At 33.8% G+C, this 17154-nt stretch overlaps 1 protein-coding gene and 1 pseudogene across 1 annotated transcript; one reads left to right on the top strand and one right to left on the bottom strand.

The window, feature by feature from the left end:
* On the bottom strand, positions 1 to 1486 carry LOC131026477 (uncharacterized). Its single transcript, XM_057956351.1, has 3 exons — positions 1285 to 1486; positions 237 to 875; positions 1 to 172 (listed from the first exon to the last, which is right to left on the bottom strand). The coding sequence occupies exons 2-3, from the start codon at positions 870 to 872 to the stop codon at positions 131 to 133; spliced, it is 678 nt and encodes a 225-aa protein (XP_057812334.1). The 5' UTR covers positions 873 to 875; positions 1285 to 1486; the 3' UTR covers positions 1 to 130.
* A 1075-nt stretch (positions 1487 to 2561) lies between these two features.
* Positions 2562 to 16276, top strand: LOC131026478 (uncharacterized; annotated as a pseudogene).
* Positions 16277 to 17154: the final 878 nt, after the last annotated feature.

Genomic DNA, 17154 nt, shown 5'->3' on the forward strand with positions numbered 1-17154 from the left:
AAAACCAATGTCAATTCAATCATACGATAAACTAATTGAAAAATTAAATGATTTCCACTTTTAACCATTTCTTGAGCAAAACTTCCCAAATCAGTGATCGTAGAAAAGCGAGGATGATGCCGCACAAGTACTATGAAATTACGGAGTTGTTGTGGCAGACATAAACAATCACCTGTTAAATATTTCACATTAATAAAGATATTATGAAATTATTGTAAAAAATAATAAATAATCACCTGCGGAGAAGTCTTCAGGATACCAAGTAGTAAAACGCATGAGTTGATTAATGTCGAATTGGGAGAAAGAATCTCTTGGATCAAGACATGCCATGCATCTAAGTAGATCGGTGCTAGCTTTTGATCTTTAAAGGCTTCAATTTGCATTCTAGCATTGTTGTGACAACTATCTGCATTTCCAACATGTTCTGCAAATTTATCCAAAGCCTTCTTCCAATTGCTAAATCCTGTCTTGGTAAATGCATCTGCTCTATACCGACTCGCTTTATCCTGTGGCTTGAAAAGATAACACCAAAAGCAAAAGCAAGCGTCTTTTGCAACACTATACTCTAACCACACAAACTTTTGATACCACACATCTTGAAAACTCCTTAATTGAGTGCCGAATTCAGTCTTTGGATATGTATGTCCAACTACTTGACAAGGCCCCATAGACCAATATTCTCTACGTACTTGATCTCGAATAGCAATATCAAACTCATCAATTGGTTTCCTTAATCCCGGATCACGAACATCTTCATTAAAATTTGTTTCTGTTTCCACATTCTCTTCAACTTCTACATTTGCTCCAATAAAAGGTGTAATTGAACGACTTGAAGATTCACCTCTACGTTTTTTAGAAAAAAAACGTTTCATTTCCTATAAAATTAAATTAATCAAAATTAATAAAATAATCAAAGATAGGAAATTACATTAATCGAAATTACTAAACCCACTGAATCAAAATAACCAAAAATTGGTTAATTAAATGTAATTAAATGAAATTACTAAACCCACTGAATCAAACCCACTGAATCAAAATCGCTCCACTATAACAAATCAAATAACCAAAAAAATCGCTCCACTAAAATAATCAAACCCAATGAATTTTTGTTTAATTAATCAAATAACCAAAAAAATCGCTCCACTATAACAAATCGCTCCCAACTTTAATCAAATGAATTTTTGACGTCTTCTACCTCACCTCACCGTCGCTCCGTCAGAAATTCATTACATTCTCACAAATTCAGTCAGAATTTCAAGTTTTATATTTCTATCTAGTATCTACCTCTCTCGGTGTCTCTGATACAAATTCAGGGGATGTGGCGCAACGGCCGACGGTGATGGACCCGGTGGTGCGACGGCCGACGGTGGTGGCGCGAGCGGCAGGTGGTGGTGGCGCAAGGCTGGCGCCGCGGCACCTGTTTCAGCACAGGCAGAGGCTTCGTATGATAGAAAGGGTTTGGGGGTTTATTCTAAATTTCGTTTGAGTGCTTCGTATGATAGAAAGGGTTTGGGGGTTTATTCTAAATTTCGTTTGGGGGTTTATTCTAATTTTCGTTTATATATATATATATATAAATCAAAATTTGGGGGGGGCTCTAGCCCCCCCTAGCCCCCCCTGAACAAGATGTATATACTGATGAAAAATAAAATTTAAAAAATTCGTAATGAATAAGACATATATACTGATGAACAGGGCCGTATATACTGATGAACAATACAGTATATGCTGATGAATAACAAAATTTAAAATATTCTGCTCCCTCCAGGATTCGAACCCTGCGAAAAAAAATCACCCTCCAGATACAATATCAGCCATAAGATTGATAAAATAAACGCACCAGATCGTGCCCTAAATCTCACTAAAATTAGGGGGTCTCATTGGAGCGGCCCCCTATATATATATATATATATATATATATATATATATAGGGAGAGGTTCAAGAAAGAACCATAAATAAAAAAAGAACGGAGAATCATTTTCAGCCATTCGATTATCAAGATCTACGGTGAATGTATTATCTTGTTGTATGAATGCAGATCTTGGATTCGAATCCTGAAGGGAGCAATTTTTTATTTTTTATTTTTTTAGTACATTAATTTTAACAGCGAATGCATTAATTTTTACAGTGAATGCATTAGATTTGATGGTTCTCACGTTCTCACAAATAATATAGTTCTCTCTAGAACCACACCCTATATATATATATATATATATATATATATATATATATATATATATATATATATATGTCCTAAAAAAACTATGAATTACATACATATCATGTCATGTACTAGTATAAAATATGTGACATTTTTTCTACAAAATAGGCATTGAATTAAAGTTGTGGTTATAAACTCAAATCCGGCATTGTAATTTCTTTCACAGCGGTGGCTTCCGCTAACCACCACGGCGACCAACAGCTGCGTTTGGCTCTTCCGAATCCAAATCAGTGGTGAAGTATTCACAAGTCAAACCATATGTGTTGCATGCCTTATTTAATTACTTTATTTTTGTTTTTATCTAGCATGAATAACACGCTGTTCATGTAGTCCCAGTCCAAGAGTAGTAAAGTAGCTTTTGGAGATATTTTGGTTAGCAATACATTTTCTGTCTCTTCTCTCTCGAGAGAAACAATGTCCAAAGCAGACATACTGCTAAAAGCAGAAGAATTGGTGAAATCCAGCATGAAAGGAAACGATGCATCCCACGACGCCGCACACGCGTTTAGAGTGAGAGACCTCGCTCTCTTTCTTGCCCGTGAAGAGGGTTTCTCCGCTTCTCCCCATTCCATGCTTATCGTACGCTACTTTTTCTTTTCAATTGCTGAATTTATTTGCTTCTGTTAGAAAATTGGAGGTGATTATATAGAGGTTTGAGTGTGGTGAGTGATTGTAGTGAAGTGGTGTAGAGAATATTGTGAGTGTAGTGTGTGTAGAAGATAGAGATAATGATTTTAGAGTGGAGCTCTTGTCTCCAAAGAACTTAGATAATAGATAGAGTGATGTTTTTGAGATGTTTTAGATTATGTGAGATTGGTTACAAATGGCTCACAAGAGCTCTATTTATAGGTGTGGGAAGATCTCTCTAGATCCCACTACACTAACTTGTATCTAGAATTCTCTACTAGCATCCACTTAAGGAATTCTCTAGATACTATATAGAAAATATCTAATCTCTAGAATACCATACATGTCCTAGGTATTATTTAGAATACTCTAGATTGATCTAGCTAGTGGTGAATTCTCTAGAATATACATAGCTTATTCTCACCTAGAATATTCTAGATAAATGCATCACACTTCAATACTCCTCCTTGATGCATTTATCGGTTACTCCAAGCATTCTTCGTAGAAACTGGAATCTGTCCCTTGGTAGTGCTTTTGTGAAGATGTCCGCCAACTGCTCTTCTGTTGGACAATACTTCATCTCGATAAGTTTCTTTGCTTCAACATCTCTCAAGAAGTGATACTTGATGTCGATGTGCTTGGTGCGATTGTGCTGAACTGGATTCTTAGCCATTGTTATAGATGACTTGTTATCGCAGTAGATCTCTGTCGATGAGTCTTGCGGTTCGCCCATATCCGCTAGTATTCTTCTAAGCCATATAGCTTGGCATGCTACTTCGGCTGCTGCAACATACTCAGCTTCTGCTGTTGATAGTGCAACTGAGTCTTGCTTCTTTGATCCCCAAGAAAAAATTCCTGAGCCAAGCTTGAAAGCATAGCCTGAGGTGCTTTTCATGTCATCTTGAGATCCAGCCCAATCACTATCGCTATATCCACTGATCTGTGAGTCAGACTTTGGTTTGTACCAGATACCATAGTTGAGCGTACCTTGCAGGTATCTGAGAAGTCTCTTTGCTGCTCCATAGTGGGTCTCATTCGGACTTTACATGAATCTGGATAGAAAGCTTGTTGCATACTTGATGTCTGGCCTTGTTGCCGTCAAATATAGTAGACTCCCAATCAAACTTCGATACTTTGTAGAATCCGTCGGTTTTGACCCATCTTCTTTCTTCAACTTCTCATTTGGAATGAGAGGTGTAACCACTGGCTTGCAGTCTTGCATCTTGAACTTCTTGAGCATATCTTCAATATACTTCTTTTGTGATAGGAAGATGCATTCTTCCTCTTGACTTATCTCCATTCCGAGAAAATAGTGCATTAATCCTAAGTCCGTCATCTCAAAGGTGCTCATCATGTCTCTCTTGAAATCCTCGATCAATTTTGTGTTATTTCCTGTGACAATTAAGTCGTCAACATAAAGAGAGACAATCAGGATGTTCGTACCTAGAGTTTTGATGTATAGAGTGGCCTCGTTCTTGCTCCTCGTGAATCCTTGACCGGTGAAATATCCGTCTATTTTGCTGTACCAGGCTCGTGGCGCTTGTTTGAGCCCATAGAGTGCTTTCTTGAGACGAAGAACTTTGCCTTCTTGCTTTGTGAACCCTTCTGGCTGCTCTACATATATCTTATCTGTTAGATCTCCATTGAGAAATGCCGACTTAACATCAAGTTGATAGATTTTCCATCTCTTTTGAGCCGCCAGAGCTATGAGTGCTCGAATTGTGTCCATCCGTGCCACTGGAGCAAACGTTTCTGTGTAGTTGACTCCTGCTACTTGAGCATATCCTTTTGCGACAAGTCTTGCCTTATGCTTCTGGATCGAACCATCAGGATTCAGCTTTGTCTTGACCACCCATTTGACTCCAATGACTTCCTTGTCACTTGGAAGATCCACCAACTCCCAAGTATCATTCTTTTCTATCATTTGTATCTCCTCCTCCATTGCTTTAATCCAAACTTTCTCTTTGGATGCTTCTGCATAGTTACTTGGCTCCAAAGAACAAAAGTTGCATATCTCATATAAATCAGTGGATTCATATAAATCTTCTAGAGTTCTTACCCGAAAAGGTGGAAAGTCTGGTGAGGAGTCTGAGTCGGATCCACTTGAGGTATTGGCTTCTGAAGATGACCTTGGTGGGCTTTGTTGATCTTGTTCTCCATGTTCTGTGACTTCTTTTAGGAGTGTAGTTGTTGTCCGCCTTTCAACTAGGGGTGTGCATTCGGATTTCGGATCGGATTTTTGCCTGATCCGATCCGATCCGAAAATCCGAAATTTTGCTAAAATTCAATCCGATCCGAACCGCATTATCCGAAAATCCGAATCCGAAAATCCGAAATATTTCGGATTAAATCCGATCCGAACCTAAAAATCCGAAATTCAAAAAAAAAATCTGAAAATCCACAAACCTGCAAAATTTCGAAAATTGATAAGAGAAACCCAACATTTTTAACACACATCAAAATATCAAATCCCTTCTTTTAATACACATCAAATCCGAAAACTAAAAACTGATATTCGAACAAAAACATAAATAGCAGATAAAAAGCTTAAAATTGATAACCCAACTCCCTTCTTTAGTTCTTTTGATGGATATTCCCCCAAAAACATCAAATCCCAACATTTTTAACACACATAAACAAAAAAATCAGACATATTTTTCAAGTATTATCTTAAGTAAAGCTATTTTCCAGAATGGGTGTTAGTGTTACTGATCAGCGCAGGGGCGTGGGGCATAGGGCGGAAGGCTACTGATCGGCGGCAGACTGACGGGCGACGGCGGAGGGACGTGGGGCTGCGCTGTGGAGTTGAGTGTGGACCGTGGAGAATGGATTGAATCAGGAGAATAGATGAAAATGGAAAGGCGGCCGGTGAGCGGAAGGTGGCAGGGGACCGGCGCCGGCAGGCTACTGACGGCGGAGAGGCGTGGGGCAGCCGGCGACGCTGTGGAGTTGAGGGTGGAGTTGAAAAATTGAAAATGAGAGCAGACGGCGTGCGGGTGTAGGGTTTAGATTGGAACTCAATAACTAAGTTAATTTAATATAATATATATATATATATATATATATATATATTATTTTTATTTATATTATATATATATTTCGGATTTCGGATTTTTTCGGATTTTTAATATACTGATCCGATCCGATCCGAAAATCCGAAAAATACTTAAAATTCAATCCGAACCGATCCGAAAATCCGAAAAATCCGAACCAAATTTAAAATTTCGGTTTGGTTCGAATCGGATATTCGGATTTCGGTTATTTTGCTCACCCCTACTTTCAACACTTTCTGTCTCCCAATTCCAAGAGGCTTGTTCGTCAAATTCCACGTCTCGACTTGTCACCAGCTTCTTGGTCTCGAGATTGTAGATTCTATAACCCTTGGATTTAGAGCTGTAGCCGAGGAAGATTCCCTTCTCTGTCTTGTCCTCCAGTTTGTGTCTTTTTACTGGGGGAATGTGGATGTAGCAGATACTTCCAAAGACCCTCAAATGTTTGGCTGAAGGCTTTTGCCCTGACCAAGCTTCGATCGGCGTCTTGTTTAGCACGGCCTTTGTTGGACATCGGTTGAGTAGGTAGACTGATGTATACACTGCCTCTGCCCAAAACTTCTTTGGCAATCCTTTCTCCGCCAGCATGGATCTCGCCATCTCCATGACTGTTCGATTCTTTCTTTCCGACACGCCGTTTTGTTGTGGAGTGTAGGCCACCGTTAGTTGATGCTCCACACCTTCATCTTCACAGAACTTGTCGAACTCTTTTGAGTTGTATTCGGTACCTCGATCGCTTCTTAGCTTCTTTATTTTGCGACCACTTTGGTTCTCCACAAAGTTCTTAAATCTCTTGAAGATTCTAAAGACTTCTGATTTTTCTTGGAGGAAATATACCCAAGTCATTCTAGAGTAGTCATCAATAAAGAGTATGAAGTACCTGTTTTGGTTTACTGAAGGTGTGCGCATTGGTCCGCAAACGTCGGTGTGGACAAGCTCTAGTATCTCCTTGGCTCGCCATGTTTTCTCCGTTGGAAATGGTTGTCTGTGTTGCTTTCCGATCATGCATCCTTCGCATACACCTTCTCTTTCATTTAGAAGAGGCATGTCTCTCATCATATTTTTCTGATGAAGTAGCCTTAAGGCATTTAGGTTGAAATGCCCAAATCTCCGGTGCCATAGACTCGTATCGTCGAGTTGAGCCACCATTGCCTTTTGTGGATATTGCCATTGAATGGGAAAGTTTCTATTTTTTCCCATTTTTACTACTGCAATATCTTGGTTATTTTTCTTGTCGTAAATTCGACAAGAATCTTTCTCAAAGTGGAGGGCATATCCACTTTCCATCATTTGGCCAACACTTAATAGACTTTGTGCAAGACGGGGTACTAGGAGAACATTTCTAATAAATCGCGTACCTTTGTTAGTTTCTATGGCAATTGTACCTTTCCCTTTCGTCTCCACCAGTTCTCCATTGCCCATCTTCACCTTCGTCTTGATTGAAGTATCTAACTCACGGAAGATGGTCTCGTTGGATGTCATGTGGTTGCTGCATCCGCTATCGATGTACCATTCTTCTTCTCCTGCTTCCGTTGCCGAGTGACATGCATAGAACATGTACTCCTTCTTATTTTGATTTTCTGAATAGTTGGCTTGATGATTTCTTCTATCTCTGCAATCTTTTTCCACATGCCCGAACCTTTTGCAGTTTTTGCACTGTGGCTTTCCTCGATGATAGCAGTCCTTCTCTAAGTGATTTGTCTTCTTGCAAATTCCACATGGTGGAAAATTTGCCTTGCTCTCCTTGTTGCTGGAGCTTCCTTCCTTGTGATTGCTTTTAAAATTTCCGCCGCTTCTTGACTTATTGCCTCTAACGTTGAGCTTGGACTGAAAGGCACTCTCTAGTGAACTTTCATGTCGCCTGCTCAATCGTTGCTCGTGTGCTTCCAAGGAACCCATCAGCTCCGCGACAGACATTTTTGATAAATCTTTTGATTCTTCAATCGCCGCCACTACTGGATCATACTTCTCGGTAAGGCTGATTAAGACCTTCTGTATGATCCTTTCATCGGAGACGTTATCTCCGTATGACCGCATTTGATTGATTATTTCCATTATTCTTGAGAAATAATCTTTTGCGGCTTCTGAATCTTTCATTTTAAGATTCTCTAGTTCTCGCCTTAAACTTTGCAGTTTAATGGTTCGAACTTTAACGTTTCCTTGGAACTCCTCCTTAAGGATATCCCAAGCTTCTTTTGCAGTAGTGGCTCGAATAATTCTTGCCATGATAGAATCACTAACAGATTGTTGGAGAAGATAAAGAGCTTTAGCATTTTGTTGCTTTAATTTCTTACGTACCTCGGATGAGGATGTCTTGTCGATATCTTCTCCCGGCATGGTGATTCCTTCTTCAATGACATCCCAAAGATCATGGGATTCAAGGCAAGTCTTCATACGAACACTCCAATAGTCATAGTTTTCTCCATTGAATATTGGAGTCGTGATGGAGAGACTTGACGACGCCATAACGCCCGCTTATGATCGAACAAGCTCTGATGCCACTTGTTAGAAAATTGGAGGTGATTATATAGAGGTTTGAGTGTGGTGAGTGATTGTAGTGAAGTGGTGTAGAGAATATTGTGAGTGTAGTGTGTGTAGAAGATAGAGATAATGATTTTAGAGTGGAGCTCTTGTCTCCAAAGAACTTAGATAATAGATAGAGTGATGTTTTTGAGATGTTTTAGATTATGTGAGATTGGTTACAAATGGCTCACAAGAGCTCTATTTATAGGTGTGGGAAGATCTCTCTAGATCCCACTACACTAACTTGTATCTAGAATTCTCTACTAGCATCCACTTAAGGAATTCTCTAGATACTATATAGAAAATATCTAATCTCTAGAATACCATACATGTCCTAGGTATTATTTAGAATACTCTAGATTGATCTAGCTAGTGGTGAATTCTCTAGAATATACATAGCTTATTCTCACCTAGAATATTCTAGATAAATGCATCACACTTCAATAGCTTCAAATAGCATATGATTAATTAGATGATTATTAGAAGATGATTGTCATTGTGCTTTCCGCTTTGCTTTCTGTTTTGATTTCGCGGCTGCTATTATTATTTGAAAAAGAAATGCTGCTGTGTTAAGATTATCTTGATTTTGAGGGATTCTACTATGTAGGTTGTAGTTGTAGCTTTTCATAAACTTGACCACCTTTTTCTTCCAATCTTAATTTTTCAAGATTATTTGTACACTGATATACCAACTTTAATTTTGATAACGAAAAATACTTCATATTTCTGTATATATATGTACTAGTGTATCACCCGTGCGATGCACGGAAAGTATTATATGTATTATAAATTTTATAATATATTAATAAATATAAGTTTTAAAATTTATTACTTTTATTAAAAAATAATAAAATGTGAAAAACTTTCAAATATTGTATTGTATATATAAGGTTTTGAAACTTTACGGTATTTGCAAATTTTTCAATTACGAAGAACGGTTGGATCAAATAATATATGCCCGCATTGGGCTCCCCCCACCCCCACCCCAACCAATTTCTTTCCACCCCATCAATCAGATAAAATATTTTTATTATTAAAAGTGTCATTTGTAATGTTTTATTTATTTTTACAAAAAATATCTTTTGTGAATGATTATTATTCACTTTTATAAAAATCACACAAGGATTATCACGACATCTAATATAATATAATATCTTTTGCGAATGATTATTATATTTTAATTGATTGAAATAATTATTGTTTATTTATTCATTTCAAGTTCATTATATATCGAATTAAATAGCTTTCAATGATCTTTAATTTAAGATGCATATATTATCCAAGATGAAACCACACAAAAACAATTAAATTGTGTTATGTGTCAGAAATAAATAAAATAAATATAAAAATATTACACACTCATAAATATCTTTCATTTAAGATGCATATATTATCCAAGATGAAACCACACAAAAACAATTAAATTGTGTTCTGTGTCGGAAATAAATAAAATAAATATAAAATTACTACACACTCGTTTTTAGAAATACGTCCACCCATATTACATAATAATTGACAATATCTTTTTAAAATAATATATATTAGCATATATTTTACTATATCGTCCATATTTAAAAAAAAAAACCACTTTTCGGTTTTTATGTAGAGTATGATTTAATAATCAGTTACTTAGATAAGAGTAGTGAAAAGGTATGTGTACATATATTTTTGTATACATTTTTTAGAAATACTATAATCAATTAATTGGATGAGAATTTTGAAGTATGTGTGCATGGATTGTAATTTATAATTTTTAAAAGAACTTAATTTTCAGTTAGTTGGATAAGAATATTGAGTTAGCGTTTCTATAAATTGTAATAAATTATTTTATAATAATTACATAATATAATTTAATAATTTATTTTTAATGTAAAATAAATTTTGAAAATTTAAAATATTAGAATTAAGAAAAAAAGTTGAAATATGATTCCTCATTTTAAGGAAAAAATCACTTCATAAAATATAGATTTTTAATATGTTAAAATCGAAGATTATCTCAACTTTCTCATTTTAAAGTTTTTTTTTTACATATTATATCGTATCAAATTAAATGTTATTTCATGACCAATAAAAATATGCTTTATCATTAAAATAAGAAAAAGGGAAAAGAATTAAAAATTGAAATAAAATTCACAACAATACTAAGTTGACAGTTTTTTCCAATTGGCAGTTTTTTTTTTCTTTTTTGAATTGAAAATTTTCGGCAGTTGTAGTAGCATGAATTATGTTTTTCATCTAATTCCAAAATTACCCTTCAAATTAAATTTATTGACATTTACTTTGCTTTTTATATATATAAAGATTATGTGCGACATAGCATTTAGTAAAACATGTATGTTGAGAGATGGTGTCTTCTTGTTGTTCAGGTGGAATTAGCTGCACTTCTTCATGATATAGGTAATTGTGCTTTTTCCCTTCAATTTCTTTTGAGAACAGGCTCCAAATTGGCTTCTACGTAATTTTTTTCCTTTCTTGTAGTCTAATTGACTTAAATAGATAAATGGCTCGCATTTCTCTTATTCCTCAGGGAAAATAACTCATCATGAGGATTGAAATACAACATTATATGCTTTTTATGTGTTTGGTTTGAGGTAGAAGCAAGGGAGAATTGAAGCTCTCTTTATCATCTTATAACTCATTTGTTTTGACGCAATAAAAAAACCTGGCAAATGATATAAATTTTCGAGTAGCACCTTTTCTTCTTGAAAAATGTATAATTTTATATTTAAGAGATGATGAAATAATTTTATATCACCTTATGAGGATTAGATAAATATACTATCATCAAACCAAACAAGAAATAAAAAATGTAATCCCCACTTTAAGTGATAATTTATACATCATTATATTATCTCTTTGTATAGCAGGATAAAAAGCAAACACATACTAATTAGTCAATTTTGTTATATTAAAAGGTACTAGTATTTGCACCCAATACCCATGTAATGCACGGAAAAAGTTTTTATATTTTTATATTTATATAAAATTGATACCAACTGATTAATTATCATGTCTATAAATATAATTAAAAATTTAATTTTAACTTAATATATTTGAGTTGAATATTAAAAAAAATAAAAGAAAATTCACAATAATAAAAATTGATATTATGAAAAGGTAAATAATAATAATAATAATAATAATAATAATAATAATAATAATAATAATAATAATAATAATAATAATAATAATAATAATAATAATAAAAGAAATATTCAAAAAGAGATGAGAGAAGGGAGAATTTTTTTTTTAATTTTAATCTTTATATAAATATAACTTTTCATTTTAAATCAAATATTTACATAATATACTTCAAATTAAAGCCCTTATCGTGATCTTTAATTTGATATGCATATTAAATATTTTATAATAGGTCAAATTCCACAATTTTAGCAATAAATAAAATAAAATATAAAAAGAAAAATATTATTCATAAATAAACCTTCAATTTTATTATAACTACAAAATTATCACTCAATTTTAAAATTAATGTCAAATTGAAAACTTGAATTGTTAAAATATGAATATTGATTGGCGTATTGCTCATCGAACATTTATGGTAAGATCTAAGAGCTTATGAAAATGTTTTGGTAACACCCACATATATTATTGCAATTATAGCATAAATTGAGGATAATTATTTATAATTTTTTTATTTTTTATTTTTTATGCAAAAAGAATTAATAATGATTCTTCATTTCTCCAGTAAATTACTTAGAAGTTAAGGAGATAAAATAGATGAGAGAGAATAGAATCAACCATTAAGCATCATACGAAATAAGAGAGGAAAGAGAAAAGAAAAAAAAGGAATAAAGAAAAGAAAAAAATGATACTATATTTTTTTAAAATTTAAATAATTCTATCTTATTTGTATAAATCTAAGTTTGATTATTTTTTACTCTAAATTAAAGATTTTATCATAATTTTAAACTTAAGATACATATTAAATATGTATGTTTTTATATATAAAAAATGAACAATATAAATATCTTAGAGGTGGTATTGGGTACAATCGGGTTGACCCACACTCAAGCCCTAACCCGTATTCTGATCCAAACTCGCATCTTGACCCAAATCGTAGAAATAACACTATTCGATAATACAAATGACACTGCCTGTGATTGACACTATTATATTATGTAAATGACACTGCATATAAATGACATTATAACATTGTAAATGACACTGTGTATAATTGACATTATTTAAAAATATAGATGACACTTCTTGTACTCCCTCCGTCCCATTGATCTTGTCCCGTATTCCTTTTTTGTTTGTCCCACTGATCTTGTCACATTTCTATAAATAGTACTCCTACTTTATCACTTTATCACTTTCTCTCTCCTACTTTATCATCTTCTCTCTCCTTCTATCTCATATTTATCACTTTATTACACTATCTTTCCTACTTTATCTACACACTTAAAACACTACTAATACTCTCCTTAATAATCGTGCCGAAATCAAATGGGACAAGCTCAATGGGACGGAGGGAGTAATTGACAGTATAAGATTGTAAATGACACTATAAGATTGAAAATGACATTATAACACTTTAAAATGTTACAGTGTCATTTGTATAACCGAATAGTGTTAATTATAAGCAATGTCATTTGTATAACCGAATAGTGTAATTTACACGATTTGGGTTAGGATGCGGATTTGAATCAGGATGCGAGTTAGGGTTTGGATGCGGGTCAATCTGGTTGTACGGTACACCCGATTGTACCCAAGTTTTTGTGAATATCTGATACTCTCTATTTCCTAAATCTTTACATCTTGTCATTTTAGTTTGTCCCTTAAATCCTTATCCCTTCGATTTTAAGTACGTTACTCCACACAATCTCATAATAGTGCAATCCTTATTTCACTCACGACACATTCAATTAATTTATTAAAATTTGTGTCAGTCCCCATAAAATTAGACTATCTCCCAAAAGAATGTCTTTTTACTATTTATTTTTAAAATTTGTCAAATTTGATTGTTGAAGATATATTTAATATACTTCTTAAATGAAAGATCATAACAAATCTTTAATTCGGTGTAAAAATAATTAAAAATAAATTTAAAACAAAGAAGTTCTTATTATGTAAAGTTTGAAGGTAAACTTTTCTTCTCTCTCTTCTCTCATTTTTTCTTTGATTTTTATATTAATTTTATTTTGTAGGAGTATTTTATAATTTTGTTAAAAAAATTAATAAAACATGTGCTATTTATGTTCATCTTAAATATAACCAATATACATGTGTTTATAGATACATAATAATAAATTTTCTTTTCGTATAAAAATAAAGAATTTATGCATCATAATTATGTGTTGGCATATTTTATCAAACAACACAAAAAATGTCTAAATTAAAATTTCAATAAAATATTGGGGCGTGTTATTGTCAACAAATGTCTAGGAAATATTACATGCATATTTTTCAATTTTATTTGTTGAAAATAATGATTAGATAAAAATGAGTTATCATAAATTTGTTCTAAAATAAATAACATATTTGCGCAATACGAATTTCAAACTTTGAAGAATTTCACTAAAATCTGATAAATTTGTATTATGTATAATTTATAAATATTATAGTGAAGAAAATAAAATAATATAATTGTAATATTTTTCACTAAGATTTGACATAAAATTATATTCTCTCCGTCCCGTAAGAGAGAATCACATATGAGATGACATAGGTTTTAAGAAAAGGTAATGTGTTGAGCGGTTGTGATTGAACTGATTGTGGGATTATGTAGAAATAAGTGGTTGTAGTTAGAAAAAGAAAGTGAGGTCACGTCCCAAAATAGACGTGATATTTTCTTATAGGTCGGAAGAAAATGAAAATATGATACTTTCTTATGGGATTGAGAGAATATATATTATAGGAATTATATTTAATATTTATATTTTTGTACTGAAAATGTCACTTAATTTTTATAATTGTCGTGCATTGCACGGAGGGTGTATTAGTTGGTAGTATCGCTTAATTGAGTGAGTCTTGTGGGTAGTTGCTTAAATAATTTGTTTCTCTCTTTTGGTTATACTTTCCATGTCCATTTGGACTTTGGAGTACATAGTTGTATATTTCTGGTAGCTATAGTATGTGCTCTTTGCTATATCTCTATGTTTTTCTTTGCAAAGTAACTGAAATTTTCTCTTTCTTCCTTTTTTTTGTCCTGATAATTGCAGGGGACTATAAGTATATAAGGTTGGTGTTGTTCTTATTAACTCTGTTTTCATTACTCTGCCTGCTTTAGTTATACACTACCATGACATATATCCTATGGTTAACAACTCCTTTCTAGATCTCTTTTTAATAAAAGGCCCCTAAATAATTGGAAAAAAATTATCTTCCCTTACTTTTAAGCTTGAAACTATCTTTACCCGGATTATGCAGTTCTTGGAATTAATCAGATGCATTTTCACATGGTAAACTTATGATTTCAATTAAAATTTCCATGCATAGTGTGCGTGTGTTGGCCTAGCGGTAGGAGGTTGTTCGAGTCCTCCGTTGTGCGGTCTTTAAAATTTCTTTATTTAATTATGTAATTTATTAAAAAAAATAATAAATAAATAAAATCTCCATGCATATGTTTCTCCCTATATATAATGACTTTCTGTGAAGCTCTGTAAGTATAGCCAAAGGTTGATAGTGCTTTATCCCTTGCCTTTTTTCGTTATTCGTTCAACTCCAAATTGTCTCTCTTAATCTTTTAGTGTTATCAATGCTGTGATTCTTTCTAGGGATCCATCGGAAGAAAAAACTGTTGAGAAGTTTCTTGTAGATGAAGGAGTAGATGAAAATACGAAGACAAGTGTATTGAGCATAATAAAGGGAATGGGTAAGTAATTGTTCATTTTTGCGAATGCATGAATTGAAGTTGTGTGTTCTTGTACATTATGCATGCTTCTGGCATTTGGTGATTTTGAATTAGCATCGTTATGCTACATCAATATTTTCATGTTCCAAATGTTTTCAGGCTTCAAGGAGGAGATTGGTGGGCTTAGGGAGCGTAGCCAATGCCCAGAATTTGGAGTGGTACAAGATGCTGATCGACTTGATGCAATTGGTGCAATAGGTATATATATTTGATTATTTACATTCCACTCAAATTCTGTTTCATGTATATATATATATATATATATATATATATATGCATGGGAGATTTCTTTCGATCTAGAATGTAGAAGTATGATTCATTTTCAATTTGTCATTGCTTTTAGGTATTGCTCGTTGCTTTACGTTTGGGGGAAGCAGGAACATTGCGCTCCATGATCCCCAAATAAAGCCTCGATCTGATCTGTCCAAGGAAAAGTACATGAACAAAGATGAGCAGACATCAGTGAACCATTTTCATGAGAAGCTTCTCAAATTGAAGAAGATGATGAAAACTAAGGTTTGTTCGATTGTTTGTTTTTGAATTGGATAGCAATATGCAGGCTGTGATATTGGGGCATAAAAAATAGGATGATAAATTGCAGGCTGGTGAGAGAAGGGCAGAAAGAAGGCATGCACAAGTTCATGGAGGAGTTTGTGGAAGAGTTTTACCAAGAATGGGATGGGAGAGCTTAACCACCAATGCATGCATGGGGTAGGTACACTTCCTTTCTCTCCATATTTTGCTCTCCAATTTCAAAATACACCAAACTCACTACATGTTAATGTTATGCAACAAAAGTTATTATGTTGGTTTTATCAATACGTGCACGGGACGAGCAGGGTTTTCTCTAGCTAGTGTTTTTTCTTCTGAATTTTCGCCTTGGGAGATTTTAATAAGGCTTGGCCCGTGAGTGATCGAGTTGTGATCTCCTAGGGTTTTCTATAAGGATTTTATTGCAATTTTTATTCTCTTTTATTATATACGTGATGTTTCCGAAGTGAAGGCTCGGCCCGTGAGTGGATATATAGTAAAATTGTGAAGGAAAGTGGGAGTTGAAAATGAAGTTAGCACATAGAGATAGAGAGCTAGAGCTTTAACTTATTCAGTTGCATTATTCAAGCAAGGACATTATTAATTAACCCATTGCTTTCTTCAATTACACACACAACCAGCTACGCTGGTATTGGTAGTTTCACTTTCACACCCACAATAAAAGAGTTGTTGTGATGAAAAAAATTCAAATGATACGTTACATTGCAGACTGCCACAGACTGGTGCATCACATGACTTGTTGTCGCAATATAATTATTTATGCGTACACGTACGCACATAGACAAATATATGCAATGATATTTTTTCTTCTTCCCGAATTTACCCCTCCTATTCCTTTTTGGAGGAGACACCAACTGCAGAGCTTTTACTCTTACTGGAGTACTATTTAGTGTACAATTGTTTGGTGTGGGGATGGAAATTCCAATTGTTAATTCTAGATTTATGTAACAAAAATTACTATACTTCTCTTCCTAAACCATTTTGCATTTCACGATCAAGAAAATCTATTTTGTCAGCGGCACGAAGATTTCTCTTTTTTTTTTTGTCTTTATATATAGGGTTAATTACGCCAAAAATCATGAACTTTGGGCCCATTTCCAAATTTTCCATGAACTTTGATTTTTATCAAATTTTCCCTGAACTTAAAGGCGTGATCAATTTTTCCATGAATTTCAGCTCCGGTAATACTCCGGTCTGACCTGGCAATTTGTAGGCCATACGAGCTGATATGGCGCTTACGTGGACCAAAAATTGCCACATGGAAAATAATATATAAAAAAAAAACAAAAAAAGCAATTCTCTCTCA

Source organism: Salvia miltiorrhiza, chromosome 5, assembly GCF_028751815.1.
Source record: "Salvia miltiorrhiza cultivar Shanhuang (shh) chromosome 5, IMPLAD_Smil_shh, whole genome shotgun sequence".
Taxonomy (NCBI): Eukaryota; Viridiplantae; Streptophyta; class Magnoliopsida; order Lamiales; family Lamiaceae; genus Salvia; species Salvia miltiorrhiza.